This window comes from Coturnix japonica, chromosome 8, assembly GCF_054131305.1.
Source record: "Coturnix japonica strain WE chromosome 8, WE-NBRP24, whole genome shotgun sequence".
Lineage (NCBI taxonomy): Eukaryota > Metazoa > Chordata > Aves > Galliformes > Phasianidae > Coturnix > Coturnix japonica.
Genome location: NC_140670.1, coordinates 16,163,615 through 16,189,868, shown reverse-complemented (window position 1 = coordinate 16,189,868; position 26,254 = coordinate 16,163,615). Strand labels below are relative to the sequence as shown.

Sequence of the window (26,254 nt, the reverse complement as noted above, 5' to 3'; positions counted from 1 at the left end):
CTCTGCCTATGTTCCTCCTGCAGCACAGCGTGCACAGGGGACAACCGCTCTCCTGGGCCTCTCCTCCCACACACCCATAGTAACGATTGCCAGGCTAGGTAATAAAGCACTGTTAAATAGTGCATTGATCCAGCAGCCCAGGCAAGGAATGAGCACTGCTGCCAGCTGCTGCTATGTTCAGGCCTGGTGCTGGCAGCACAGTGGCCAAGACCCTGGCACCCCCTGCCCCAATGGGCAATGCATGGGATGGTTTTATTCCCCAGCACTGCAGCATGGTGCAGTTTCTTGACACCACAGCAGTATTTCCCATGGCCTGGGACGTGCAGCAGCTTTTGGCCCTTTGTCTCCGCAGACCCCAAGCAGTGACGGTGTGCAGTGCACAGCAGCATAGCAATGACCAGGACACATCCCCATGGGAATGTGCCCACTGCTGCTCAGGGACACGCCTCCCTGGCAGCGCTCACACCCACAGGTGCGTACGAACAGGCTCACGGTGGCAGGTGGGGACAAGCACAACGGGACACAGAATGAGCGCGGTGTTACCCAGGGACGCACCATCAGGACATGAGCACGGATACCCTGAGCGTGGGGCTGAGCTCGGTGTTACCGGAACAAGCACAAGGACACAAGGGCGGTGTCATCCCGGTTCACGCACACCGGGCCCGATGCGATGCGGTGCGGTGCGGTGCGGTGCGGTCCGGCCGCCCCCGCCGCCGCGTGTCCCGGTGCCACCGGGCGGGGCGGGGCGCGGAGCCCTGCGGGAACTGCCATTGGCTGCCGGTGCTGTCAGCGGGGCGGAGTGACGGCCCCGAGCCGGGATTAGCGCGGCGGGGAGCGGCGGGTTGCGGCCGGTGGCACCGCACCGCACCGCGCCCGACGGGGCGGACCGTGCCGTGCCGTGCCGTGCCGTGCCGTGCCGTGCCGTGCCGTGCCGTGCCGTGCCGTGCCGTGCCGTGCCAGCAGCAGCAGCAGTAGCAGCGCCAAGCAGGATGCGGCGGCGGCAGTGGCAGTAAGGCGCGGGGAGCGGAGCGCGGCGGGGCCGGGGGCCGGAGGCCGGAGCAGCGCGGCGGGGGCGCGGGGAAAGTTGCGGCAGTTGCTGCGGGGCCGGAGCGGGCGGGAGCCGGGCGGGCCGCAATGAGCGGCGGTGCGGGTCTGCGGGGGCAGCAGTACGTGTCCGGGCGGAGAGCCGGGCGGGCTCGTGCTCATCCGACTGGCTGTCACATCCACTCAAGGCTGATCCCGAGCAGACGGAGGCGCGGGGCGAGACGGGCCGCGCTGGAGACGAGGGAGGGGGCGCGGGTCCTTCCCCAGCCCGAGGGGGGGGGGGGCACGTCTTCTCCTCGGCGATCCCTCGGTAACGGGTCCCTCGCGGCCGCCACCTGTTTGTGCCCCGGCCACAGAACCTGCGGGCTCCCCTCCTGGACGACCGCTGTCCCCACATTACTCTGCGTCCTTCGAGAGCGGAGGCTCCTCGAGGCCGTCCCCACCGGACCGCAGCCCTCCCAGCCCGGCTGTCCCCGTGTGCAGCTGCCGCTGATGGCAGCGGACCCGTGCCCGGCACGGCGGCACAACCCGTCCTGTGAATTCAGAACCTTCCCCCTCTGTTCCATTTCTTGCCTCTTCCCCGGCATCCTTCCGCAGCGTGTGCGCGTTGGCCCTACACACACCTCGCGTGGGTGTTCGCTTCCCCTGCAGCGTAAGCAGCGCCGGGCGTCTGCTGCTTCACCCGCGTCGCCCCGCTGAGACGGGCAAGCGCCGGCAACGCGAGCAGCAATCGGGTCCCTCCGGAACAGCCTGTGGGCCAGGAGGAATCCCCGGGCACCGCTTTGGTGCTCAGAGGTGACAGCCAGCAGTAGTGAGTGCCTTGTAGGGGCGAGATGTGGTGTCAAACAAGTGAAATTCCCGATAGACGTGCAGCCCCTGCCTGCCACACTGCTGCTCCTGAGTCGTCCCCTGTGACCCGTGTCCCGGTGCTGACCGTGGCTTTCCTGGGCATGGGAGCTCCTCACCAGCCTCCCTCAGGAACCATCAGCTCAACCATTCATCACAGTGATTTAAAGAGCATTGCTTTGATTCATAATTCAAATTGGCGAGCAGGAAGCCTCAGCCACACCACTGATTTTTCATCTCTGTTGCATTTGTGCTTTTCACCTTTCGTCACTGGAGAAAGGCTCACTCTGCTGGATGAGGGGGCAGCCCAGCTCCAGTGGCTCGCAGGCGGGCACGGCCTCTGCTCTGCATTTGATAATTCCCCTCCGATAAGCAGGAGGACGTGCTGTGCTCATCCCATTTATTTTAGCAGTTACCCGCCTGCATTGCAATGGGCTGTTTTTTATAGATTCCTTATGTTACAGTGCATGCCAACTATTTTCTAGTGATAACTTTTCTCCTTGGCATGTGTCTCAGTTTGCATTTAGATAAAAGTGGGGTTTCACTTGAAATAGATAACCCAGTATTTGTGTTATTTATCAGTTAAGCAACCTTGAACGGGAATACAACCATAACAGGAGAAAAGATTATAAAAACAGTAACCGACATCTTAAACGGGAGAGTATTTTCTGCAGGCAGTGGGTTATGGATTGCAGCTCGGTAGGAGCCATGTGTTCTGCAAGTGTAGTAGTGCAGATAGAGATGTCTGCCCCATGTGGGTGATTTTGGCTATTTTATTAAGAGTTATGTCTCCCCATCTCCTCAGCCTAAACACCGTTGAAAATCCAGTCCTGCGGCCTTCAGTTTAACCCTGTCTGGTTTGCTCTTAGCAGCTGGGAGAAGAAAATGCGTATTCCTTCACCAGCATTTGGGGGTTTTGCTTTCAAGTGCTGAGGTCTAAGCACAGGAATTGGTGCCTCTGCACTCGTGGGGAACCAAAAGCCCTTCCTGCACACCAGCAGCTCAGAGGATTCGGGGGAAGATTCCAAGTGTGAGCTGTGCTGAGAGAGCAGAGCTGGCAGTGCTGCCTGCAGGGCCGCCAGGCACCGTGTCCTCCCATCCCGCGCTGTGTCTCACCGCCCTGGGGTGATGGGTGTCTCGACGGGAACATCCCGAGCTGAGCCGTGCTGCTGGCTCAGGCGCACTCGGCCCCCAGGCAGGGCTGTCTCAGCTGCCTCTGTTTGGATCCACCGGTGCTGACAGCTCTGTCTGTGCCACAGATTGTGGCTGCGGCATGTGATGGGTGACACACTTCAAAACACAAACTGACCTCCAAAGAGACCGGCTTCTTCCTTAGGCTGCTGGTATCAAACTCATTCAGTCTGGGGGTATTTCAGCTATCGCATATATCTTTTTTTCCCCTTATAGTGGTAATATTAGGTGGCTACAGGTAATAAAATATTCAGCCTAAGTCAGGGTAAATGAAACCAAATTCAGTGCACACAGCATGTGCTCCCATTGCATCTGTTTGCTGCTGGTCTGTAGAACAGTGCTGGAGGATCAGGGAGAGCCACGGGACAGCAACGCTTCTCAGGCCACCTGTCCCCAGATATTCATGCCAATCTCCAACCTACATCCACTTTCAAGCAACATCACGATGTCTGCATTCCCCCATCTGTGCTCCCCATTTCTAATCACCTCTCCTTGCCCTCCAGGGCTGCCTGAGGATGCCTCGCCCTGTCCAGCTCCAGCCCTGACACCTGTGCTCACCCCATCAGCATGGCACAGGCGGGGGGCCTTGTCCGCCTGCCCCCATCCGAGGGCTGCACCGCCTCACCCCCGCCTTTCTCCCACCATGGGGACCGCAGGCCTTGGCCACCCATCTCCTCCAGCCCTGAGCCAGGCCGGCACAGCCCCCCACGCTGCCTCACCCCCAACCTCAATGCTGGTCGCCTCCACCTCCTGCGCAAGGGCCTGGCCCCTGAGACCCGCCGCTACCCCCCTGGCCTCTACAACAGCACCGGCTCCTTGGCTCGCAAGCCAATGGAAATGAGCCCTTTTGGCAATGGGGGCTGCCCAGGTGGGGGGCAGCTGACGGCCCCCTGCACCCCACGGAGGGGCCATCCCACCCCAGGTCTCACCTCGCCCGGCAGCCGCAGCCCACTGGTGGCCCCAGAGGGACGCAGCTCCGTTGTCACCTTCCGCTTCATCGAGAAGGCCAGCGTGCGGCCCCTCAGTGGGCCCCAGGAGAATGGCCCTGCAGAGCCCGGTGGGGGCTGGCATGTGTCCCCTGCACAGCCACAGCCCCAGGAACAGCTGCTCCGCAGACTGAAGCTGGAGGCCTCTGCATCTGACCCGCTCCTGGCCGGCTGCAGGTCTCCAGGGGAGACACGTCCCCACGAAGGCAGAAGGGATGCTCATTCTCTCACCACCAGCTGCCTCTTCAGCTCCCTCACCAATGGGCTGCAGGCCCCACCACGGGACGTCCCCACCAGCCCCCGGCCCCAGGTAGGTGCCTGTGGCCCCACGCTGCACTGCATCCAGCCCTACACCACTGACCACTGTGTCTTTGCAGGGCAGTGCCTGGCCGTGCCCCCGGCAGAGCTCAGCCCATGCTCAGCGCATTGCCCGTGCCAAGTGGGAGTTCTTCTACGGCTCACTGGGCACCCCGAAAACAGGTAAGTTGTCAGGCAGGGGCACTGTGGGTATGCAGAGCCCCAACCTGCTGGGATTTGGGATTGAACAGGGACTCTGGGCTTTCTTCCAGGCTCCTCAGCCCCCGTCACTGAGCCTCCATTGCAGCCCAGCCACCCGCTGCCTGCGGAGCCACCCAGCTCACTTCCTGAGCATGGCCTGAGCCACGTGGAGGTGGAGATAGAGGTGTCCCCAGCAGGTGGCAGGGAGCAGGGCTCCTGTGAGACCGGCATCATCAGGAGGGCAGTGAAGTACTCTGAGACAGATCTGGACACCGTGCCGCTGCGCTGCTACCGTGAAACCAACATTGACGACATCCTGGCTGAGAGGGAGGAGGTGGATTCTGCTATCGAAAGCCAGAAAGACAGCGAGAGCAACCCCAGCTTTGCAGGGACCCCAGGCAGGAGGGACAGCATGCCTGAGGGGAACCCTGAGCACAGCATCCAGCGCACAAAGGATGGACTGCGTAATGGAGATGCGGATGAGGACGATGAGGTGTTTGAGGCCACGAGGAAGGAGAGCAAGGAAAGGTGAGGCTCAGCATGGGAGGGCAAAGAGCTCCCCTTGCCCTCCTCGGTATCCCAAATGTGTGACAAAGGGGCTCTGCCAATCAAGAGTCCAAGCCAGAACCCTCAGTAGCTGTGTCTGAGCTGTGTGTGGTGTTTGGAGAGGTTATTCACTGTCCCACAGGGCTGGAGATCCCTCGCTACCCCATGTAAGGAGCAGGGTGGTGCTGGTGTCTAGTGCATGACACTGCACCACAGGACCCACTCCACTGGGGCTGAGTCCTATGATCAGGTCACTGTATGAGTCCAGCACCCAGGGACATTTCCATGGATCCCTGAGTTGAAGGGACTGGTGTTTTGTGTTGTTTCTTGCTTGTTCTATGTACTAGGGTAGTGATGGGCCTTGGGTGGGACAAGAGCCTCTGCTCCATCTGCAAATGCTCTTCAGTGAAGGGAAAGTGCTGCTGGGGAGTGGAGCTGGGTGATTCCTCTGTGCTGGCACAGACAGGTGCCTGGCAGTGTGCTCAGAAAAGGAGAAGGGTGGTTGGTGTTGGGAATGGGAAGAGATGATGAAATAACTTGCAGTGGTACCCTGCAATGGAGGGAGAAGCACGTGAGGTGGGCTGCCATGGATGGGAAGGTGCATGTTGCACAGGGAGCTGGGATCCTGCGGGTTTCCCAAGAGGGAGATGCATTTTTTTTCCCAAATGAATTGTGATAGAGAATGTGAACAAGCTTTGTAAGTCACTCCAAGCAAGTTATTCAAGTTACTGTAACAATTCTTTTACCTGGCGATAATTCGTTTCCAAACACCTGTGGGCCCATTACACATCCATGGGCTGTAATCCCGCACCTGCCTTTTGCCCTCTGGGACACCCTGCTGGAGTTCCCCATGCACGGCCAGAAAGCTCAGGTCTGTACCTCAGCACATTGCTGCCATCAGCACGGTGCTCCTGGTATGATTACTGGGATGCATACAGCGGTATCCTGCTCATTTGATGCAGCTTTCGTGTTGACAGGTGGCTTTCAGATCTTTTTGATGTGCAGACAGAGCCCTGGCTATTCCCAGCAAGGCACAAACCCTGCCGACAGCAGTGCCAAAAATCACCAGACTGAAATAGCGAGTTGGTTCGGTGCCTGCATCACAGCCTGGGCTTTGCTTACACACTGTTTCAGAGCTCGCTCTGCAGCTGCAGCCCTCGCTTGTGTTTACCAGTCACCAGTATTGATGTTTTCTACTTCAATCTTGCTGCTTTGTCTGCTCACAGGAGGGGTGATGTGGTGATGCTGGGGTCATTAAAAGCCACCCTATCATTCAAGTGCCAGTGCTGCTTTGCACTGCAGGAGCTGTTGCAAACCAGAGGCTTCCATCCCAGCCAGTCCTTCTCTGCAGAGCACTTTGTTGGTAGATGGGAAGGAGCAGCCCCGCAAAATTATTGGGACACCATCGGATGCTGATTTGCAGCATTTAGACATGTAAATCCCTTTGAAAATCTAGCCTTAGGGATTTAGCACCCTCTGTGTGGAAAGACTGGCTCCGCACTACTTTGTTGCCCTTTACATTCTTGCCAAAGGGCACCTTCGTTCTCATCTCTCCTCTAATAAGAGAACATGCAGCAGGACATCAGGATGAAAAATCCAATACCAAATCAAACAAGATGTGGAAAGTGACATAAGAAACAGCGTCTTCTTCCAGAGTCCACTCCCTGAATATATTTAGAGCCGTCTCTACGACTAATGACCAGTCTAAGCCTTTGCTGTCTTTATTCCCATTAGTCCCAGAGCACCCAGACCTGTCAGCGAAAGCAGGCTCCTCTCCCCCTTCTCGAGTGTCCCCAGGGGGGCACAAAGCCGGAGGCAGCGCTGCTGAGTGAGACAGAGCTGGCTCTACAGCACTGTGCCCTGCTGCCCAGTGTGCGAGGGCAGGCTGCAGGTAGGAGCACCTGCCCTCCCTGGGAGCAGAGAATTGCCCAGCACAGCCCTCAGGTCTGCCACCAGGGCAGCCTTCCCAGATGGAACACTGGCAAGTGGATGCCAATGTGCTGGGGGATGCTGGAGCCCCTTCCCCTCTGTTGATGTGGCTGCTGAGGTCCAGTTGCTCCACCCCATGTGGTACTCAGAAGTCCTGGTTGAGTTGTCAGCATGTAATGCAGGACAGTTATCAGTCTCTGTGATGTGTATCCACTATTTACCCACCTTGCTGGTTGCCCCCTGAATCCTTCTGCATTCTGGTGCAGTGAGGCTGACAGCTTGGAGCCTGCTACAATAATCCGTGAGATTTTGGAGCAGGATATGAAGGCTAATAAACGATAAATCACTCAGTGCTTGTAACAGCGCTGCATTTTCTGAGCCTTCTGTGTGAAGCTGTTTGTTCATAACAAATGTTATGACAAGCTGGATCAGTTCTTCGCATTTAATCAGGAAAGAGAGTGGCATAACAAGTGCTTTTTTGGTGCTCTAATAAAGCGATAGCAGCTTGTAAGTGAAACAGGCTTTTAGGATTGCATTTGGACTTATAGGACTAAAGGGCTGACACTGTTGGAAATATCCCTGTGTCACGTGCTCAGACTTGATGGGCAGGCTCATCTCCGAGATAAAATGCTCAGGGGTTCAAGATGTAGGAGCTCCTGCATTGGGCTGGACACAGAACCATGCTGCATGCAAGCTGAGCCTCCTGCAGGGTGATCCCAGAGGTTTGCCAGGGTTCAGAGAGCACAGTGCTTTGGCTGGGAGGTGATGAGCCGGTCTGAAGGCAGCCCAGTCCCTTTGAGATGCTCTCACTCCCATCAGGCCATCCTGCTCTTTCCTCCTCCTTCATAACAAGTGTGGGGAGCCGCTGCTTGTGCTGACCTTGCAGGCAGGCTTGGCTCAGTGACCGCAGTGTCACATACGTAGAGGAAGGTGTCACGCTGTCCTCAGTGGCTCCAGGAGTGCTGTGGGTGCCAGGAGCTCTGAAGACTCATGGAAAATTCAGGCACTTGTGGATTTGTTTGGCAGTGGAGCTGAACTACATCCTGTTTTTGGTGCCTGAGCTGTTTATTGGATCTAGGCTCAAGCCGAGTGGCTGGGAGCAGTAGCCATCTCATAAGCTTCTTAGGAGGATGAGCCACTAAGGGAACAAAAGTCCATGGTGCATTAAAGGAGAGGCATATGGCTGGAGGGAGGCCAGCACAGCCCTCTTCCCATGATGTCTTGGGTAGACAAGGCATTTACTTTGGAGGCCTGGTGTATTCAGATGTTCAGAGGAGACTTCTGCCCTCCCCACTTTCCTTCTGGAGCAACGCATGGGCTTTTGTTTGGGGCTTTGACCTCTTGCTCCTCAGTGACCAGTTCCTCTTGCTTTCTTTCCCTCTAGGATCATGGATCGAGACACACAGGGTATGCTCAAGTCTCCAGTGCCCTTCCTGCTAGGGCACAGCCTCTCCAAGGATGGCATGGACTCTTTCAGCAAGCATTTTGAGAGCATCATGGAGTCCCATCGAGCCAAAGGCACATCTTACACCAGCCTGGACTCCATTGACATCCTCTCCTCCCCAGCCCGCACTCAAGGGACCTTTTTCACTTTTGATCTCCCAGCCCTCACCCCAGAAGTACAGGGACAGATCCGAGACAGTGCGAAGCTGATCGAGGAGAACTTTGCTCCTCTGGCTCACTTGGAGCCGGACTCTGGGACCAGTTCAGCCACAGATGCCCCCTGGACTGAGAGGGAGGAGGAGAGGGGGAGGCGAAGGAAGGGTGCTCGGCATAGCCCTTGCTGCTCAGAGGACAGCTTTGGTACTCCCTTGGCCTCCAACATGAGGTGAGTGACCAAAATTGCTTACTGCCCACCTGGGCCACCACAGCTCAGCATCAAGTCTAATCCTGTGCTGCATATTTTGTAGTCACAGCCTAACCAGTGCTGCTGGGGAGCAGGGAAGTGGGCCAGGATGCTCATCCCCACCTCTTCCAGCATGGCTATATGTGAGACCACATCCAGGCTGATACACTGCCTTTCTTGTACTCTTCCCTCTCCCAGCAAGGTCTTGGGCTGAGGCACTTAGGGTTCAGCCAGTTGGCAGGCAGCAGCTTTTTCCTTTTCTGTGGTGTGCTCACCTGGAGCATGATCAGGTCCAGTCCAAATGCCACGTCCATCCTAGTGGCCCACGTGTGGAGCTGATGGCTCTCAGGGAATCTGGCGTGTCGGTCACACTAGAGCTGAGCTTCCTGCTTGCATTGCCTCCCCACAAGATCTCCTCTCACCCAACAACATCTTGTGCAATACTGGAGGGTCCTGAACCCTTTCAGGCTTCCCCAGTGGGCCCTGAGAAGTGCTGGAAGCAGCTTGGCTTTCTCTTGGGTATCCAACCAAACCTGTATTACTTCTGGCCACAGTCTGTGTTATCCTGATAGGCTTAGTATGGGGTGGGCGTGTGGGAATCTGTCTTTTGTGTCACCTCTGGTGCCTGTAGTCAAGAGAGGAGGGTGGGACATTGCATCTGCTGTGTGGTGTCAGGATCATCCAGGTCCTGTTCCTCGGTTAAGGCAAAGGACCAAGATGGCCCCAGAGACCCCAAAAGGACAGTGCCTGACACTGCTCACAGGAGGCCTCCTGCTGCAGCAGCAGCACCACAGGGGCACGGAAGGGGCTGTGGATGTACCTGGTGCCAGGCTGGGGCCTGTGGTAGCGAAGGGCTCTGTAGGCTGTGACTCCCAGCTCCTGTGGTGGCAGTGGTGGTGTGCAGCTCCTTGCAAGGCCAGGCAGCTTCAGCTCCTGCACACTCACAGCCCAGAACAGGGCTCTGGCATCCCTCAGCATGCAATGTTCTGGGACTACACTTCAGTCTTGACCTTACAGGCAGGAGCAGGAGGCAGGATGCTGTGCTGCATTGGGGTCCCTCTGGGGCTGGTGGCATTGGCAAAAGAGTGAGGTGGGAACTGGGCTGTTCTTGGGTTGTCATTTTGCAATTACAGATTTAAATCCCAGGGCAGCCCTGGGGCAGGCACTGCAGATTGTAGGGCATCAGAGCCAGAGAGACACAGGCAAATGGTGTCCCCTCAGGGTGTGAGTGCCCTAAAATCCATGTGCTCAGCCTCCCCTGGCTCCCCAGGTCCCGGCTTGACTCCAGAGCCAGCTATGGCCACGTGCACCCCCAGGGACGTTTATTATTGAGGGAGGAGCTGGTAATTGCTCCTCATTGCTGGCCCAGGGCTGGTGGCTGTTCACCAATGGGCTGAGCATGGGAAACTTGGTTGGCACTGGGCAAACTGGGCAGTGTGTGCCCTGGGAGCCACGGGGTCACAGGGCTGCTAAGTTTGTGATGTGGGAAAGCATGGGGAGAGGGCTGAGGATGGAAAGAGGAGGAAGCAAGGGCTGAAGGTTGGGCACGAACTGTACTGCACAGCGTGCAGCGTTGCAGCACAGGAAGCATGGCATTAAGGTGTGTGGGGTTTCTTACCCGTTCTGCTTCCCTGTGCCACTCTCTGCTGTGTCCGGGCGGCCAGTTAGCAGCGCGAGGCCCAGTATGGACGGCGGTGCCGGGGCCCGGGGACGCGAGGCGAGCTGCCCGGCCCGCACATGCCGCACACGTGCACGAGAGAGGCGGTGCGGCTCGGAATCCCGCGGCGCTGAGGGGCCAGGTGCCACCTGCGCGGCTCTGCGGGGCCCGGCGGGGGCGTGAGTGGGGACCGCGGGGACAGCGCGGCCGCTGGCGGCGGCGGTGAGGCGGGCGGCGATGGGGCGGGCGGGGATGCGGTGCGGTGCGGCACGGCACGGCACGGCACGGCACGGCACGGCACGGCACTGCCGGCGATGGAAGGGGCCGCGGCCGGGATGCAGCGGAGCGGAGCGCAGCGGGGAGCGGCGGAGTGCGGGGTCCCCGCGGCCCCGGGGGCGGCGCTGCGGGCGGGGCGGGGCGGGCGGGGGCAGCGCGGCGGGGCTGCGGCGGGGCACGGGCGGCCGCGCCCGCGGGGAAGGGGCCCGGCAGCGGCGGGGAGGGGGGCGGCGGGGGACGGGGGTCCCCGCGGGACGCGCCCCCCCGCGTCGGGCTGCGATCGCCTCCGATGCGGTCCCGCGGGGCGCGCTCGCTCACGCCCCGTTGGCCGGACTTCGGCCAGAGGTCCCGGAGGCGCGGGCTTCCCCGGGTAGCACCATGGCATCCGTGTGTCTGAAGGAGAAGCTGCCCCTCCGCCCGCCTGGTGAGTAACCGGATTTACGGCCCTGCGAGCCGCTGCCTCCTGAAATTGGTCCGAGGGAGGACCGCCCCCGTAGACAACATCCCGGTCCCCGCGAGCGGCGGTGGCACGGGGCTGGGCGAGGACCGGCAACAGCCGGGAGGAGGGACGTGCTGCGGGGCGGCAGGAGAGCTGCGTGTGTTCGCTCTGCACGGAGGCAGCGCCCAGGAGGGGCACGGTGCTCCAGGCTGAGTCTTACCTGTCTGTGGGCGCAGCGATGTTGGCAGGGCTGCTGGGCGATCTGGGAGCCGGCTGGGCACAGCTGCCGGACGAGGACAGCAGCACCGGTTCTGCCCACGCTTGGAGGCTGGCCTGGCTGACCTTCAAGTGTCCTCCCAGCCCAACTTCAATTTTGCAAGGAATGAACCAGCCCAGATCTCAGCTGTCATAAATCAAAGTCACTCCACTGAGACCAGTGGAGGGAGCCGCATTTATTTAGCTCAGCCAAAGATCCGGTCTGGTACATTCTTAGCAGTGATATTAGGCAGGCTGGGTGTGCTGGGCGGAAGGGCCGGGCACAGAGCCACACGTGCGGGGCACCAGAACTGAGGTGGTGCTGGGCTGCCCCATGCACCTCCCTGCCTCAGACTGGGCTCCCTGCCCCATCCATGCTGCAGGAATTAATCCAGGTTCCCTGTGGTCCTTTTTAGGGAACAAGTGGTTCGTGGTAGGTGTTTCTGAATTGCTTGCAGCAGGTGTCTCATGTGGCAACAGGACCTGGGTGACATGGGGGCTCAACAGAATGCCCCTGGCTGGGTGCAGTGGGCTCCTGGCTGAGTAGTCTCAAGGAACAGGGCACTGGTGAGGGTTCCACCATGCACTTACATCCCTGTTGGCAGTAAGGGTTGGTGGGCACCCTAGGGCAGGCTCTGCTGAGCTGACAGCTTGTTGCTGCCCCACAGTGCTGAGCAAGCTCCCTGTGGCGAGGTGGAGGTCGGAGCTCCTGCAGCAACACACTGCATTGCAGTGCAGGAAGGTGCTCCAGTTCTTCCTGCAGTGCTCTGAGCTCTCAGACAGAGAAGGGATCTCAAGGTGAGACAGTGAGTGTTTGGGTCCAGGAACTGTGTGCTTCGCCTTGAGAAGGAAGTATGGGGCTCAGAGAGGGAGAATCTGGAGGCAGGAAAGGAGCAGGGCCTTGGGCAGGAGGGTGTGGGCACAGAAAGGCATGGCTGGTGCACAGGTGGGTGAGAATTTGGGCCCAAAAAAGAGACATATTTGTGACTGGTAAAAGATTAATAAGAGTCTGGAGCTGGAATATTTGGGGGTCAGAAGAGAAATGGTTCTGTTAAGGAGTATTTGGGACCAAGAAGTGAGGCATGTGGACCCTACGTATCGACTGTCTTCAGTTCTTTCATTGCAGAACTGCTCCAGAAGCATTTTATTGCTGCCAGACCCTGCCCTGAGGCCCTGGCAGCAGCTGTGGGGGCCCTTGCTGCCCACCAAGTGGGCGCCCATCAGGAGCAGGGCTGTGCTGCAGGCACTGTGGGTACCGCTGGTTGTGCTGTGCTGGCAGGGCTGCGCTCGCCCTGGGCCCGCTCCACGGTGACTCATGCCAGGCACACTGGAGATGCTCATACAATACCAAATTTGATCATTATTCCTTAAGTGCAAACCGGTGCTCGAGTTGGAAATACATCTAAAGTAAAATTATGATCTCCGTGTTTCTTCAAGCCAAACTGAAATGTCACTTAGAAAGTACACTAAAATAATCCTCTGAGACATTAGGTCACTGGCAAGAAAATTAGTGTCACCTCAGTTGCCTCAGACGCAGACGTATGCTCTTTGCTCTGCTTGCTGTTTGCTTGAGGGCTGGGTTCCTGCTTTTCTCCTTGCAGAATGGGCATTCTCCAACCAGCTGGAGTAGAAGGCAGCCGTCAGTGGGGCACAGCTGAACTGCCCACACTGGTGGTCCTCATATAGCATCGTGGTAGTGGCTTGAACACTGGGAGAAAGTCCACCTTGTAGACTGGCTGGGAGCTTGTCATTGCTTGTACAGCTGCCTTGTCCTGACCGTAAGGTCATGTTCTGCTGATATAAAGACCAAAATCAGAATTAGGGCTCGGTGAGGGAAGGGATGGCAGATCCTGCAAGTAGATTGACTTTAGGAAACAGACTGCAATCCCTGCATGCTAGTTTCAAGAAGCCAGGAAAGAGCCAAAGCCACAGGTTGGGAACCTGCTGCGAGATGGAGATGTGGAAGATCAAGGAGGTTTTGTAGGTGACCCCACAGCTGGAGCTTGGCACTGGGTGGGAGAGTGCAGCTTGGGAAGAGGTTGTAGAGGAGACTCTGAGTGCTGGGTTCACTGCAGGAGGTACCACGCAGCAGCTGTGGCAGGGAGGACAGCCTGTCAGTGAGGGTATCAAGGCCCAGAATGGTATGGGGAGATTTCAGTGATATTGGTTGAGAAGAATGAAAAGGTCTTCGGAGGATGGCTGGGCAGCTGCTTGCTTTGCAGGGAGCGATGGAGGAGCAATGCACTTTGGGTTTTCTAGCTCAGTCTGTGGCCACAAAGGCAACCTCGGAGCTGCTGGGCTGAGATAGTGCTGTGTTCCCATGATTGCAGGCTGTTTTCTGAGCTGTGATCTGCAGGTGCCACTGCATTTACTTCCTGCTCCTGAAGAGAGGTAGCACTGTCCTGGCTGAGGGTGCAGCAGCTCTGTTTCAGCAGCCACTGCCTGGAGCTGCCAGGCCTTACAGTTGCTCAAGACCAGTGCATCTCCCTTGGGACTGACACGCTAGCATTGTGTCTGCCACATCCACATCCAGCCGCAGTTTTGTGCCCAGACACTTCCCCATCCCACTGGGATGCCAAGAGCTCCCTGAGGCATGGGGCAGCCTGTCCCTGCTGTGTGGGGCTCCTCTGGGACAGCAGCAGCTGCAGCCCAAAGGCAGTGAGGAGCAGCTTTGTCCTTAGTGGGAGGAGTGGAGCCTCTGGAGATCGGCCTGGGTAATTGGCTCAGGAGAGGAGGCCTTCTTAAAAGTCAATTAGAGACTTAAAAATAAAACAGATTGGAACAGTGCGAGGTCTGCCAGAAAATTTGGGCGAGGTCAGAATTGCTTAACGTTCGTTGTTGATTAGATTCAACTTACTTTTTGTTGGGATAATTTGTGTGCGGCTGAGTCAGAGTGCTAGAAGCAGCCAAGAGCATGCTCCCAGCATGGCCATGTAAGGCAGCGGGGCTGAGAGCTGACAGGCAGCCCCAGCACACCATGCTGTGCCGGAGGCTGGGGGGGGGGTCTCCTTCATCTTCACTCTCTGTGCCTCACTTCTTCCCTCTGTGAAGTGCTTTGAAGTTTGTGGATGGGAAAAGCCAAGTGCAGGAATTATGGTCTTCTTGTTCTGGGCAGAAAGCTGCACTCGAGAGCAGCACAAGGAGCTTGCCTGGGTTAAAAAAGGCGTACCGATATAGAGTACAGCATGTGCATGTTTCTGCTCCCCGTCCTGCTGCAGCTGGCTTTGGCTGAGCCTGAGCCTGCACATGAAGTCTTGCAGGCTTAGGGTGGGGGACTTCCCAACAGCTGTCCTGTCTGACCATGGCTGGTTTGGACATGGCTTTGAGGGCCTTGGCCCTGTCACCTACCTCTCTTCCAGCCACATCTCCAGGCTTTACCTTAGTACTTAGCCCTGACCCCGCAGCACCTCTAACCAGTATGGCCCAGCAGAGCTGCTGGCCCCCGGAGCAGGGTGAGGACCTGCATCCCCTGAGAGACTGAGCAAACAAGGGACCTGTGGGCAAACTAACATGGTGTGTCCCTTCCCATTGCAGCGAGCACCCCATGAGCCAGCTGGTTTCTGACTCGGACTCAGAGATGGACAGCATGGAGCAGCTGGCCCTGGGCAGCACCGACACGCTCTCCAATGGGCACAAGGCTGATCTGGAGGCTGCCAAACGCCTGGCCAAGCGGCTCTACAACCTGGATGGCTTTAAAAAAGCAGATGTGGCCCGTCACTTGGGGAAGAAGTACGTGTGGGTATTCACAAAGAATGGCCCATCCTGCATCATTCCTCCCTTCAGCAACTCCAGCATACACACAGCTGCTTCCCTTGAGGGCAGTGAGCTGTCAGAGAACCGCTGGCAGGACCCCAAAGACCTGTCCCTGTGATAGCTCATCTATACCATGTGTTCCTCTAAAGACAACATCCAGGTTTTGGAACCTTCCTACTCACTGCATCTCAGGCACCTTCAGCAAGGTGTCAGAGAACAGGGAGCCAGCTAACTGACATATTGAATCTGTGGGTGATCCTGTGGGGACACTGGGGTGCCTCTGTCTCCATCATGTTTCCCACAGCCCTGCCATTATGTCCCCTGGGAGGTACCCAGCACACCAGATTCCATCCCATCCCTGTCTGTATTTTGATGTCCCCCCAGCCTGGTTGATCCCACTCTCTCTCCCCCCTTTTTCTTTCAGCAACGAGTTCAGCAAGATGGTGGCAGGGGAATATCTGAAGTTCTTCGTGTTCACGGGGATGAGCCTGGACCAGGCCCTCAGGTCAGACAATCTGAGTGTGGCCGTGTACATGCATCATGACCACCTAAATGCGTCCCAACAGATTGTGTCCTTTGCAGCTCCTCATCCCCACAAACATCTGCAGGAGCAGGCAGACCCCACAGCCTTTGGGTCAATTCCCAAAGCAGTTTCTCTGCCACATAAGCACAAAGGATTGTCCCTGGTCTTAGCTCCCCACTCAGCTCATCTAGGGTTGGTTTTCCAGGCCCTGAGCCCAGATCAAACTCATGCTGACCTTACCTCCTCCCCGATGTAGTTTCTAGAACCCAATGTGCCGTCAGGGCTGGATGCTGTGGGTTGGATGCAGGGCTTCATGTTGGGGCTGCAGGAGGGGACAGCCACAGCTCTGTCACTGTGCAAAGGGGTTGGAGGGACTGCTGCTGGGCTTCACATGTGACCAATGCTGCTGCTGCTTCTTCAGGTCCTTCCTAAAGGAGCTGGCCCTGATGGGAGAGACACAGGAGCGAGAACGAGTGCTGGCCCATTTTTCCCAGCGCTATTATGAGTGCAATCCCAATGCCATCTCCTCTGAGGGTAAGAAGCTCTGTGTGTGTGTGAGTGTGCGTGTGGGTGTGTTCGTTCAAGAGAGCACATGTTCTCATCAGCTCAATGAGAGTGCTCAAAATGAAAGTAGAATTCAGTCTGAGAGCGTGAACTGATGCCTTAGGAGTCAGCCCTGTCACACATTTCCCTCAAATGACAGACACTTTAGACTTATTAAAATAATAATAATAACAAAAAAAAAAAACCCTGCTCCAGTTGGAAGATGCATAACTAGGGCTCAACACATCCTTAATTCTGACCTTGAGCAGATTAGCACACGAGGCGAGAGAAGGCCCTCCTGAGCACACAGAGCCCAGCTCAGACCCACGGCTCAGGGAAGAGCCAGGTGAGAAAGTGCTGCTGCCCAGCACCCAGGGTGGCACAGAGGAGCACCCAGCCTGCACTGTTTCACTTCAGTGTTATACGTCCTTGCGCTCCCCCCGTGTGTGTTCATGTGCTGAGTCTGCTCTGGTTTGGCTCTGGGCAGGTGAGGTTTTGGCTGGTTGGCTGGCAGGGGGCTGTGCCGCTCCACCGTGCCCGTGCTAGGGGCTGGGCAATGTTAGCTGCAGCATCACTGTCTGGCTGAGGGGCTGCAGGGCTGCACGCTCAATCTGGGGACCGGCTTTATCCCAGTGGCCTCCTCTCTCCTCACCTGTGTGCTGCCAGCACCGTGCTGATGCTGTGTGCCACCTGCTCAGCCGGGAGGAGCAGGCTCAGGACTGCCTCGGGCTCAGCAGAACCTCCATCTGTGCCCAGGGGCTCTAATTCCTGCCCTGTGCTTGTGCTGCAGATGGAGCCCACACCCTGACCTGTGCCCTGATGTTGCTGAACACAGATCTGCATGGACATGTAAGTTAACCCTGCCTCCAGCCCATTCTGTCCCCTGCCCTTTCTGCCCCACCTGCAGGTGCCCCAGACAGAGCCATGTGTGCTGGAGATGTGAGACCTGTAGGGGTGAGCAGCCCCAGCACGTATGGGGATGAGACAGGAGAAAGACTGAATGAGAGAGGGAGATGGTGGAGAATAGAATAAGATTTGCAAGGAGATACACTGAGCTGGAAGGTACAGAGGGGGGGTGAGGAATGAAGAGGAAAAGAAGCAGGGAGAGGGGGTGGGAGTGAGACCCCACACCTTGCTGGTGCTGAGAGCAGTCACCCCCAGCTTAGAGAAAGGAAGCTGCTTAAGGCCCCCAGTCTGAGCACAGCAGGCAGCTTCCCATGCCTTCAGGCAGCCTCCCCAAGCTGTTCCAGCCAGCTGCTGTCCCCTGGCCCCAAGATAAACCCCACGTTTCTCTTACCTGACTTCCCCAGAACATCGGGAAAAGAATGTCCTGCTCTGACTTCATTGGTAACTTGGAGGGGCTCAACGGAGGCACTGACTTCCCCAAGGAGCTGCTCAAGGTAAAACTGGTTCTCTCCCTCGCCAGCCAGGCTACAGGAACAAGGGCAAGAGCTTTGGGTGGGATCACATGATGGCTCCATGGGATGCAGTGAAGGTGTTCATCCTCACGCTTGTATCAAGCTGCTGAAAAAGGCAGGGTCAGTGGCGTTCCCTTGGCCCACAGCTTTCTCTCTGTGGTGCTGAGGTCTGGGGAAGGGCAACATGTCTAAGAGTGGCTGTGCTTGGCCACTGCCAGGAGCTGATGCCAGCAGCCTGAGCTGGTCCCTTCCTGCGGGAGGACAGAGGCTGGCCTCTTCCTCACAGGACTGTTGGGAGCCTCAGCCTCCAGGCAGCTGCTCTGGTCATAGGAGGTGTCTTTCCATCCCCGGTGTCCCTCTGTCTTGTAGCTGTTTCTCAGCCTCCTTGGCTAATGCAGGAGCAGCACAGCCCTGCTGCTGCTTGCAGGGAGGAGCTGGCTGCCTCACAGTCCTGCAGCACAGAGGGGACAGCCTGACCTTGAGCTGAGGCATGAACAGAAGAAGTGGTGTTGACACGGGCTACAGGATCTGGGTGCGCTGGGGACCTGGTACAGGCTGTGGCTGAGGCAGACTGGGAACAGGGCTCATCCCCATGGGGCCCATAGGGCAGAAATCATCAGTGTCTGTGAGGCACTGTGGTTGGAGAGCACTGGGGCTGTGGGAAATGGGTTCCCACGAGGTGCCAGAGCCACTCCTGTGGGAGGTGCCTTATGAAAAGAGGCAACATGGGGTAAAGAGCTGAGCTCTGTTTTCAGCCTTTGTAGGTCTATTCCTGGCTGTGCTGCTCACCCCATCATTAAGGGGTTACCAGCAGTGCTCAATAGGGCTGTCCTCCCTCCTGGCCCACGCTTCTCCTGTGAAAGGAACTAGAAAAAAAATCTTCCCTAATTTTAAACCCAGCTCCAGAAAAGACATTCAGCACCCAGCATGGAAGAGAAATGTCCAAAATGAAGACCCTGAACCTCTGCTCTCCCCCAGTGCTGCATTATCCAGGATCATCTCAACCCCGCAGGTCCCTCTGCAGGCTCTTGGTGAAGTCCCCAGCACCATAGAGCTGGATACCCACAGCACCCTACAGCCAGGGTACCCATAATGCAGGTGCTGCAGCTCAGCTTCCACCACAAAAGGTGCCCAAGCAGGCACAATCATATTATCTCATCAGATCTCAGCCTGTGTGAGATAGGGCAGTAAGCACATAGCTCAGCAGTTTGCTGTGGGTAGGGTCGAGCTCCTCACCTAGTACAGGCCAGTGCTGTGGGGCCAGGGGCTGCAGCTCTGCACCTGATGGTACGGGAGCACCTCCCTGCACATCGCTGCCTGCAGCCCGCAGTGGGGAGGCTGAGCTGCTAAAAATGGACTGTTCCCTCTGCAGCTGCGGAGCTTCCCACAGCCGCTTTTCAGACGCCTCTGTATCAGTGCCGTGCTGGGGAGTGGGAGCAAAAGGCATCTCCCAGGTGGTGCACCAGGGGCAGGCTGCAGCTTCTCCATTGCTCCCTTGGGAGCTCTGTCCATGCACAGAGCCTCAGGGCAGCTGGAACGTGCAAAGTGCTGGGCAGGGAGCTGACACGTAAAAGGCAGAGGGGCTGGGCTACTCTTGGGCAACTTTTGCCAGGCTCAGTGGGAGAACATGCTCTCTGTCCACTGTAGGCTTTGGCTCCTTGGTCCTGTTAAAAGCTTGAGCAGCAGAGAAATGAGGAAAGCATATTTTCTCCCTGCAATAGCCAGCGCTAGTCCCATTAACCTATATAGGATGCTGCCTCCTCTACAAACCTGGGTCCCCCACCTGGGAACTGAAGCTCCTCTGCATGCACAGCTGGCCAGCTAATTTTAGTGCTGCAGGAGCACACACATTTCCTAAGTACAGCAGGGGAGGGGAAGGGCTGGCAAGCTTCAAAGGGGCTTCCCAGAGCCCAGGGGCTGCTCCAGCAGCACAGAAAAAAGGTCTTGGAGCTTCAGGGGCAAAAGGCCCTGTGAGTCCGTGGGCAACACCAGGAAGGGACATCCATGGGAACCACATTTTCTTCCTTTTTGGCTGCAGAAGTCCCAAGACAAAGGCATCACGATGCCTGAGAGCAGGTGGCAGCTTGAGTCAGACACAAACTTTATCTGCTACAAGATAATGCGTGTAAACACTCAAGAGTTTCCTGCAAAAGAAAGCAAAACACTTAAAGCTTGTGCTTTCACAGCTGAACACCACATCCCCCTCACCAGCATGCCTCGCTGTGCCCCTGCCACTGAGCTAAGGCAGTGATGCTGCCCTGCTGGGCAAACACAGCTGCTGGAAGCCTTCATCTCCCTGACAACCTCTCCCTGACAACCCCTGTAGCCATGCTCTGCAGGCAGAGCCCAGCCCACCTGGGTGTCCTCACCACCTGGGGATGTGGGAGCTTTCAGTGCTATGCTTCGGGGTGCCTGTGCCTGCAGGCTGGGCTTGGACTGCAGCAGCCAAAGGAGCACAGCTGCCCAGCCAGCACAGAGGGAGGCATACTGGTGTTCTACAAAGGCATTGTGTGCTAGTTAGCTTAGTCCTGGGACCCAGTTGTCCTCTTGTAGGTATGATTTCTGCCCAGCCCCTAGGTCTTCATTCACTGCTGCTGGCTGTGCATTTCAAGTGTGGATTTGACTTTTACCCAACTGATCAATTTGGGGAGCCTTAGATCTTTTCTGTATCTTTGTTCCATAGCTTAGTCTTGTGCTTTGCTGAGCTTTCAGACACAAAACCAGTTCAGGCCCCCTCTTCCCCAGCGCTACTTAGCAGTCAGCTCTATCTGTGCTACTTTCCAGCTTTCACAGCTGTTAATGAAGCGAACCCTAGCATGCAGGCAGCCCCATGGGGAAGGAGCAGGAGGGGCCCTACTCCCAGCTTAGGGGCAGAGCAATCAGATGCTCTGCACGCTGGGTGAGTGAGGAGCAGATGTGAGAAGTAGGGCTGGCGCTCACCTCAGAACCGGAAGCACAGCTGGACTTTCTCAGCCCGATCCCCCCTGGTAGCACTCTACAGCCCACTGACCTCAGGATTCACTGCTTCCATCCGAGAGCAGCCTGCTCTGCCCTGCAGGTTTGGCACGGCAGTCAACATGCCGAGCAGTGACGACAGTGGAAAATTTCCCCTCCTGCCCTGGCCGCATCTCCTCCAGTCACGCTTAAGCGGGTTGCGCATCCATCCTCATCTCGGCTCCAAGGATGATTGGCCCTTCGCTTCTGCACGGAGCAGCAGCACCCTGCCCCGAGCAGAGAGGTTAATTGTAGGACGGGCACCTGAGGATGGGAGAGAGCGGGCGGGAGCCCCCCAGCTCAGCGTCACCATGGGCAGGCTTAGTGCTCCCCAGCGAGCGCAGCCCAGCCGCGTGATGCTCGGGCAGCTGCTCCCCGCCCGCCTCACACCCCGCTTATCTCCGTGGTACCTGTGCGGGTGTCCGGACTCACGGCTCCGCACCGCCGCGTGCCGACATCCCTGCCACCCGGCGGGGCGTCCCGCGGCAGGACCGCTCGTAGCATCCGCTGCCCCGCCGGGCCGGCCGCCTCCATTTTGAGCCCCGCAGCGCGGTCCCGCCCCCCGGCACGGCCCCGCGCCCGGCTGGGCTCGGCCGAGCCCCGCTCCCCGTTCCCCGCTCCCCGCCGCGGGGCCGCCATTGGCTGCGGCGGGCGGCGGGCGGAGCGGGGCGGGGAGCCGCCTCCCGCGGGCATCAGCCGCCGAGCCCTGCCCTGCCCGGCCCGGCTTCAACAGGCGGCGGCGGCGGGGAGCGGGCCGCGGGTGCGGGGGCGGGGGCCCGGGCGGGGCAGGGCAGGACAGGGTCGGGCCGCCCCCGCCGCCGCCGGCACCGGTACCGGCACCATGATCGGTGTCAACAGCATCAACAGCAGCGCGGGCCGTATGCGGTCCCGCTCCATGTGCTCCGTGCGCTACGGGCGCAACTACCGCGGCGTGGAGACCTTCTGTTACGGCTGGCCACAGCGCTCCCGCACCCTGAAACCGGTGCTGTACACCGACCTGGTGGTCAGCCGGCTCCAGAGCCGCCGCAAGAAGAAGCCGGTAAGCGCCGGGCGGGTTGCGCGGCGCCGGGGCTCCGCGGCAGCACGAGCGCGGACGGGCGCGGCTCGGCTCAGCTCGGTTCGGCTCAGCTCGGTTCGGCTCAGCTCGGCTCGGCTCGGCTCGGCTCGGTTCGGCTCAGCTCGGCTCGGCTCAGCTCGGCTCAGCTCGGTTCGGCTCAGCTCGGTTCGGCTCAGCTCGGCTCGGCTCGGCTCGGCTCTCCAGGCGCTGCGCTGCGGCGGGGCCGTGCCCGGTGCCCGCAGCCCCCGGGCTGCGTGACATTGCGGCGGGACACTGCGCGGCGGCGCGGTCGGAAACGTCGTGCGGGTCAGATCGGGGCACATCGGGGCACATCGGGGGCTGAGCCGTTGCCGCTCGGGGCTGCCCTCCCTCCCGGCCAAGCTGCACGGGGCGGTGCGGTGCGGGGCGCTGTGCCGGGCGTTGCGGGCTGCGGCGCTGCGGTCCCGTTCTGAGCCGAGAGCAGGGGAGAAGGAGGGGCTCCTGTCGGGAAAAATGGGCTGCCGGCTATCGGGAGCGCGCCCGCCGTCTGTTGGCATCGGTTTCGGGGAGTTGAGCTGCCGTGCCGCCGTGCTCGGTGCGGAGAGGTGGCGGGGCTGGCGCTGGACACGCACCGCCGTGCCGGGCAGGAGCGGAGCCGGCCATCGCGGCGGTCTGGGAGCAGCACGAGGTTGTGACGCACTCGGATGGAAACAGCGGCTGGAGGGGAGCTGCTCCTCGGTGCGAGGGATCGAGGGGGGCGGGGGCACGGGGTGCCGCAGGTGGCCGAGCGGCTGAGCGTGGTCCGTGCCCGCGGGGCAGACGGCGGAGTGTGCGCAGGGTGATGGAGGCCTGGAGCGGTAGAGCCGTACGTCCCCGTGTGACCGTGCCGTGTGTATTGGCACAGCCGAGGCATCTGCGTGTCTGGAGCACCCAGCTCCAGAGCTGGGTGAATGGAAAGGAACTTTGCTAAGGAAAAGTTGGGGAGAGCTGTGGCTGAGCTCTCGTAGTGATATACCCAAGAGAGGCAGAGTGCCTGCAGGAGGGCACTCTATGGCTGAGAGGTCTTTTGTGCAGAGCATCACACTGCTCTGCAGAACGTCACACCGCTTCTCTGTTAGGGACACGCTGGGCTGCAGCCCTTAGTGCAGTCCCATCTGTCCCAGTGCTGCATCCAGGACCACCTGCTGCCCTGCTCCCATGCCAGCACTGAATCTGCCCCGCTTTGCGCTGCTCTGAGACAGAGGGATGAGGAGAGGGCTGTCTGTGCAGCCAAACTGTCCCTGTGCAAGGATGTTGCTCCTTGCTGGTGCAGCCTCCACACCCCACTGCAGATGTGTGCTGGAGCAGCACCTGGGCACATCCAGCCAGCCCCTTTTGGGGGGTCACTGAAGGAAGGTCTGCTGGTTCCATTGGCAGTCCTGCTGGAGCAGTACATCTCTGGGTCTCCCTGGTGTTGCGCATGTCTAAGGCAGAGCTTGCTGCCTTACCCTGCGTGCTGCAGCAGTGAGCTCATAACCCTGCGATGGCAACAAAAAAGGCAGCAAAAACCTTCTGCTTTGGGTCAGCCTCAGTGGCACAGGGCCAGTTCCCCACTAGCACCCTGCTTTCTGCTGGGCAGGGCTCACTAATTCAGCGGTGACAAAAAGTGCCATCGTTCACCTCCTTGGAAATGAATCCATAGGGCAAAGACGGGCAGGAGAGAGGGACCTGCAGAGATGAGCCACAGTGCTTTAGTCTGTGCTGACAGCCGTGGGGAGCTGGGCTGCAGAGCCCACTCTGCCTTGTCAGAGGAGTCCTGCATCACAGATGGGTGGCAAGCAGTGGGAGCACAGAGCAGCAGCGGGCAGTGTGGTGCAGAGCATCCTCAGCTCAGAGCGGGGCTGAGCCCACCAGGTTTGTCTCCTCCAGGCACGACACTGCTGCCTGCTGGGGGTGGCAGTCAGCAGTCAGAGTCCCAGTGCAGGGTCCCAGTGCAGAATCCCAGTGCAGGCTTTGTGCTGTCCTCCCCACCTTGCATTTGTGTTCCCCTTATGCAGGGGCACTGGAAGCCCACAGCCCAGTGTCTGAGGCTCCTCAGCAGCTCCTGCCCACAGCAGGCTTGTGGGATGCTCCTGGTGCTTGTAGTGGGGCTGTGGGAGCCTTCTGAAGCCACCAGTCAGGTTATCTTTTGAAGTGTTCCTATGTAGTCCCAGAGCCCATGTTTTTGTAGTGCTGCCCAACTGTGCTGCTCTCCAGCACTGTGCAGATGCTGCTGTCTTTCAGAACTGCTCCCCAAGTGTGTTCCCACCAGCTCAGCACTCCACTTCTCTGTGCCATTTTTCTATTATTCTTGTTTCTGTTGTTCTTAGTCCCTCTCAGCTGCTTTCCATCTGTGAGATCCCATCCCTCCCGCTCCCCATAGCAATTCCGTATTGCCCATACTGCTCCTCAGCAGCCTGCTTCCATCTCCTGCCTGTCCCCTGCTCCTCCCAGGGCAGCACAAACAGAGCTGGGTACAACCTGCCCTGGAGCACTGTGGCTGTGCCTCCTGGGGGCTGTTGCCTTCCCAGGAGCAGCCAACCCTGCTTTTTGCCTGCAGACAGGGAGGCCCTCTCATCTTCTGCAAAACAAGCTGGTGCTGGGCCAGTGCTTCCCCAAGCAGAACACACGTGATAATCCTGGTCCTTCTTCCGCTCCGGCCACTGCACATCTCGGGGATGATGGATTTGCCTTCCCCAGATGCTGCTGGGTCTGTTGGCTGGGTCCCTGCGAGCCTGCAGTTGTACTTTATCAGCCACCAGCAAGCTCTCTCCCCAGCAGTCTCCGGCCAAGAGATGGATGTTGACAGCTGCCTGAACAGTCTGTGCACAACTCGATTATCTTCCTCTGAGGATGATGCCTTCCAGACCCGTCCTGCTCCTTGATCTGGAGTGCTGAGCGAATGCTGCTGGGAACCTTCTCCAGAACCTCTTGTGCTACAGGGCTGGGCTGAGTGCCTGTGGCTCGCACCCAGCTGGGGCCGGACAGGGAACGCAGCCCCAGGCCCATCTGCAGATGGACTTTGCTATTTTTCCCAGCTGAAATGCAGGCATGGGGCCCTGCCTTGCTGAACTCAGCAAGGGTCAGAGAGTGTGGAGGCCCCAGGAAGAGTGGGTAGGCAGTTTGCAGCACCCTGGGGTAGGTGCTTGTCATCTTTGCTCAGAGAGCCACCAGATCACTGTGGTGCTCCTGAACAGGTGTGCTGGAAGATGCAAATCCCACACGGAGTAGATGCCAGACCTCACTGAAGTCCCCACTGAAGTGTAACTGTGCTCCTGGGGTCTGGCGGTGCCCACAAGTGCAAGAGGACAAATTGTGTTGGGTGGCTGCTGCCTGCATCCTCCTGGATGCAGGAGCGCTGGAAGCCCTAGCACAGACTGATGTCCTGCAGAGCTGCCCCAACCCAAAGGCTCTGTCCTGGGCCTGAAGGCTCTCTGTTTGGCCAGTCCAGCAGGGAGAACCAGCAATCTGATGGCCTCCAGACACAGGAGGAGGGAAGGTGACAGCCTGGGCTGTGCCCCAGCACAGTGCCCCATCCATGTCCTGGCTGGGAGTCCTGCAGTGCCCATAAATCACCTGTAAGCTCTAATATGTGCAGAATGGGGGCCTGGCTGTCAGCACGGTGCCAGAAAGGAAGGGCTGTGTGCAGGACAGGTTGCCTCGGGGTTGCCTTAACCTTTAGTGCCCCTCCGTGCACGGAACATCTGTCCTGATTCAAACCCTGCTCCTCTCTCCACAGGCGCTGTACGGCTCCATCAAGAACGAGAAGCTGCAGTGGGCCATGTGAGCATCCCATGGGGGGTCTGGCTGTATAGGCCGGGCAGGTGCTGGTGTCACCATGATGGCGTGGCTGCCTCCACAACCCCGGCCCTGGAGTGTGCCGCTGCCCAAGGCTGTGTCAGGGGGGGGATGTGGGGTAGGGATGGAGGTGCCCAGGGAACTGTGGTGGGTGCCAGCCCTCTGCCCCAGCACGGCACTGCGTTGGGGCCCCGAGGGCAGCTCCCACAGCTGTGGCTGTGCCCGGCCTCGCTGTGTGCCCAGGCAGCGGTGCCCGGGGTCGGAGTAGGCAGCGCCGTGGCTGTGCCCGGGCACCCGCACCTTCGCCTACAGCTGCCATCTCCAGCAGCAGGAGCGGCAGCGCCCGCGCTGCGGGGATTAATCAGCCCGGCGGTTCCGCCAGCGCTGAGCCAATGCGCTCGGGCTGCTGCCATGGAGACGCCGGCAGATGCTGAGGGGTTTAATTAGCAGCGAACGGTTACGAGGGAGGGGGGAGGCCGCAGCTCCGGGCTCCCACAGCTCCGTGCTGGGGCGGGGGAGGGAAGCGATGCAGCCCGGAGGGCGAGGGGACATTGTTGGCAAGGAGAGTGTGAGCGAGGTGCGTTGCCCTGCAGGGTGGGCTGAGAGTTGTGAAGCACTGCTCAACAGCCAGGCCAGCAGCGGTCCACAAAGGCTGCTC

General features: G+C 58.9%; 1 protein-coding gene and 2 long non-coding RNA genes across 15 annotated transcripts in view; 1 reads left to right on the top strand and 2 right to left on the bottom strand.

The window, feature by feature from the left end:
* The window catches only part of PSD (pleckstrin and Sec7 domain containing), a 34,893-nt gene that overhangs the window by 4,497 nt on the left and 4,142 nt on the right, over positions 1–26,254 (top strand). Inside the window, exons 1-11 of one of the 4 annotated variants that reach the window (XM_085554402.1) lie at positions 811–1,009; positions 3,585–4,377; positions 4,445–4,547; positions 4,637–5,093; positions 8,425–8,868; positions 15,048–15,242; positions 15,691–15,771; positions 16,211–16,323; positions 17,123–17,181; positions 17,643–17,732; positions 25,538–25,581. In XM_085554402.1, coding sequence (XP_085410528.1) covers positions 3,649–4,377; positions 4,445–4,547; positions 4,637–5,093; positions 8,425–8,868; positions 15,048–15,242; positions 15,691–15,771; positions 16,211–16,323; positions 17,123–17,181; positions 17,643–17,732; positions 25,538–25,581 — 2,315 coding nt within the window. In that variant the 5' untranslated portion in view covers positions 811–1,009; positions 3,585–3,648. Of the gene's footprint in view, positions 1–810; positions 1,010–3,584; positions 4,378–4,444; positions 4,548–4,636; positions 5,094–8,424; positions 8,869–15,047; positions 15,249–15,690; positions 15,772–16,210; positions 16,324–17,122; positions 17,182–17,642; positions 17,733–25,537; positions 25,582–26,254 lie in introns of those variants that run through there. The other 3 variants (XM_085554401.1, XM_085554403.1, XM_085554400.1) reach the window with 3 other exon arrangements.
* LOC146759959 (uncharacterized) lies at positions 7,469–11,577 on the bottom strand. The gene is made up of 2 exons (XR_014948633.1): positions 11,479–11,577; positions 7,469–9,511 (listed from the first exon to the last, which is right to left on the bottom strand). It is a non-coding gene; the product is annotated as an uncharacterized LOC146759959 (long non-coding RNA).
* Positions 11,663–21,312, bottom strand: LOC107315847 (uncharacterized). 10 transcript variants are annotated; one of them, XR_014948623.1, is made up of 5 exons: positions 21,155–21,312; positions 20,761–21,008; positions 17,630–17,853; positions 16,030–16,232; positions 11,663–13,304 (listed from the first exon to the last, which is right to left on the bottom strand). It is a non-coding gene; the product is annotated as an uncharacterized LOC107315847 (long non-coding RNA). The 10 variants fall into 10 exon arrangements; XR_014948626.1 differs by having other exon boundaries at positions 11,663–14,662; positions 20,761–20,971; XR_014948629.1 differs by having other exon boundaries at positions 20,761–20,971.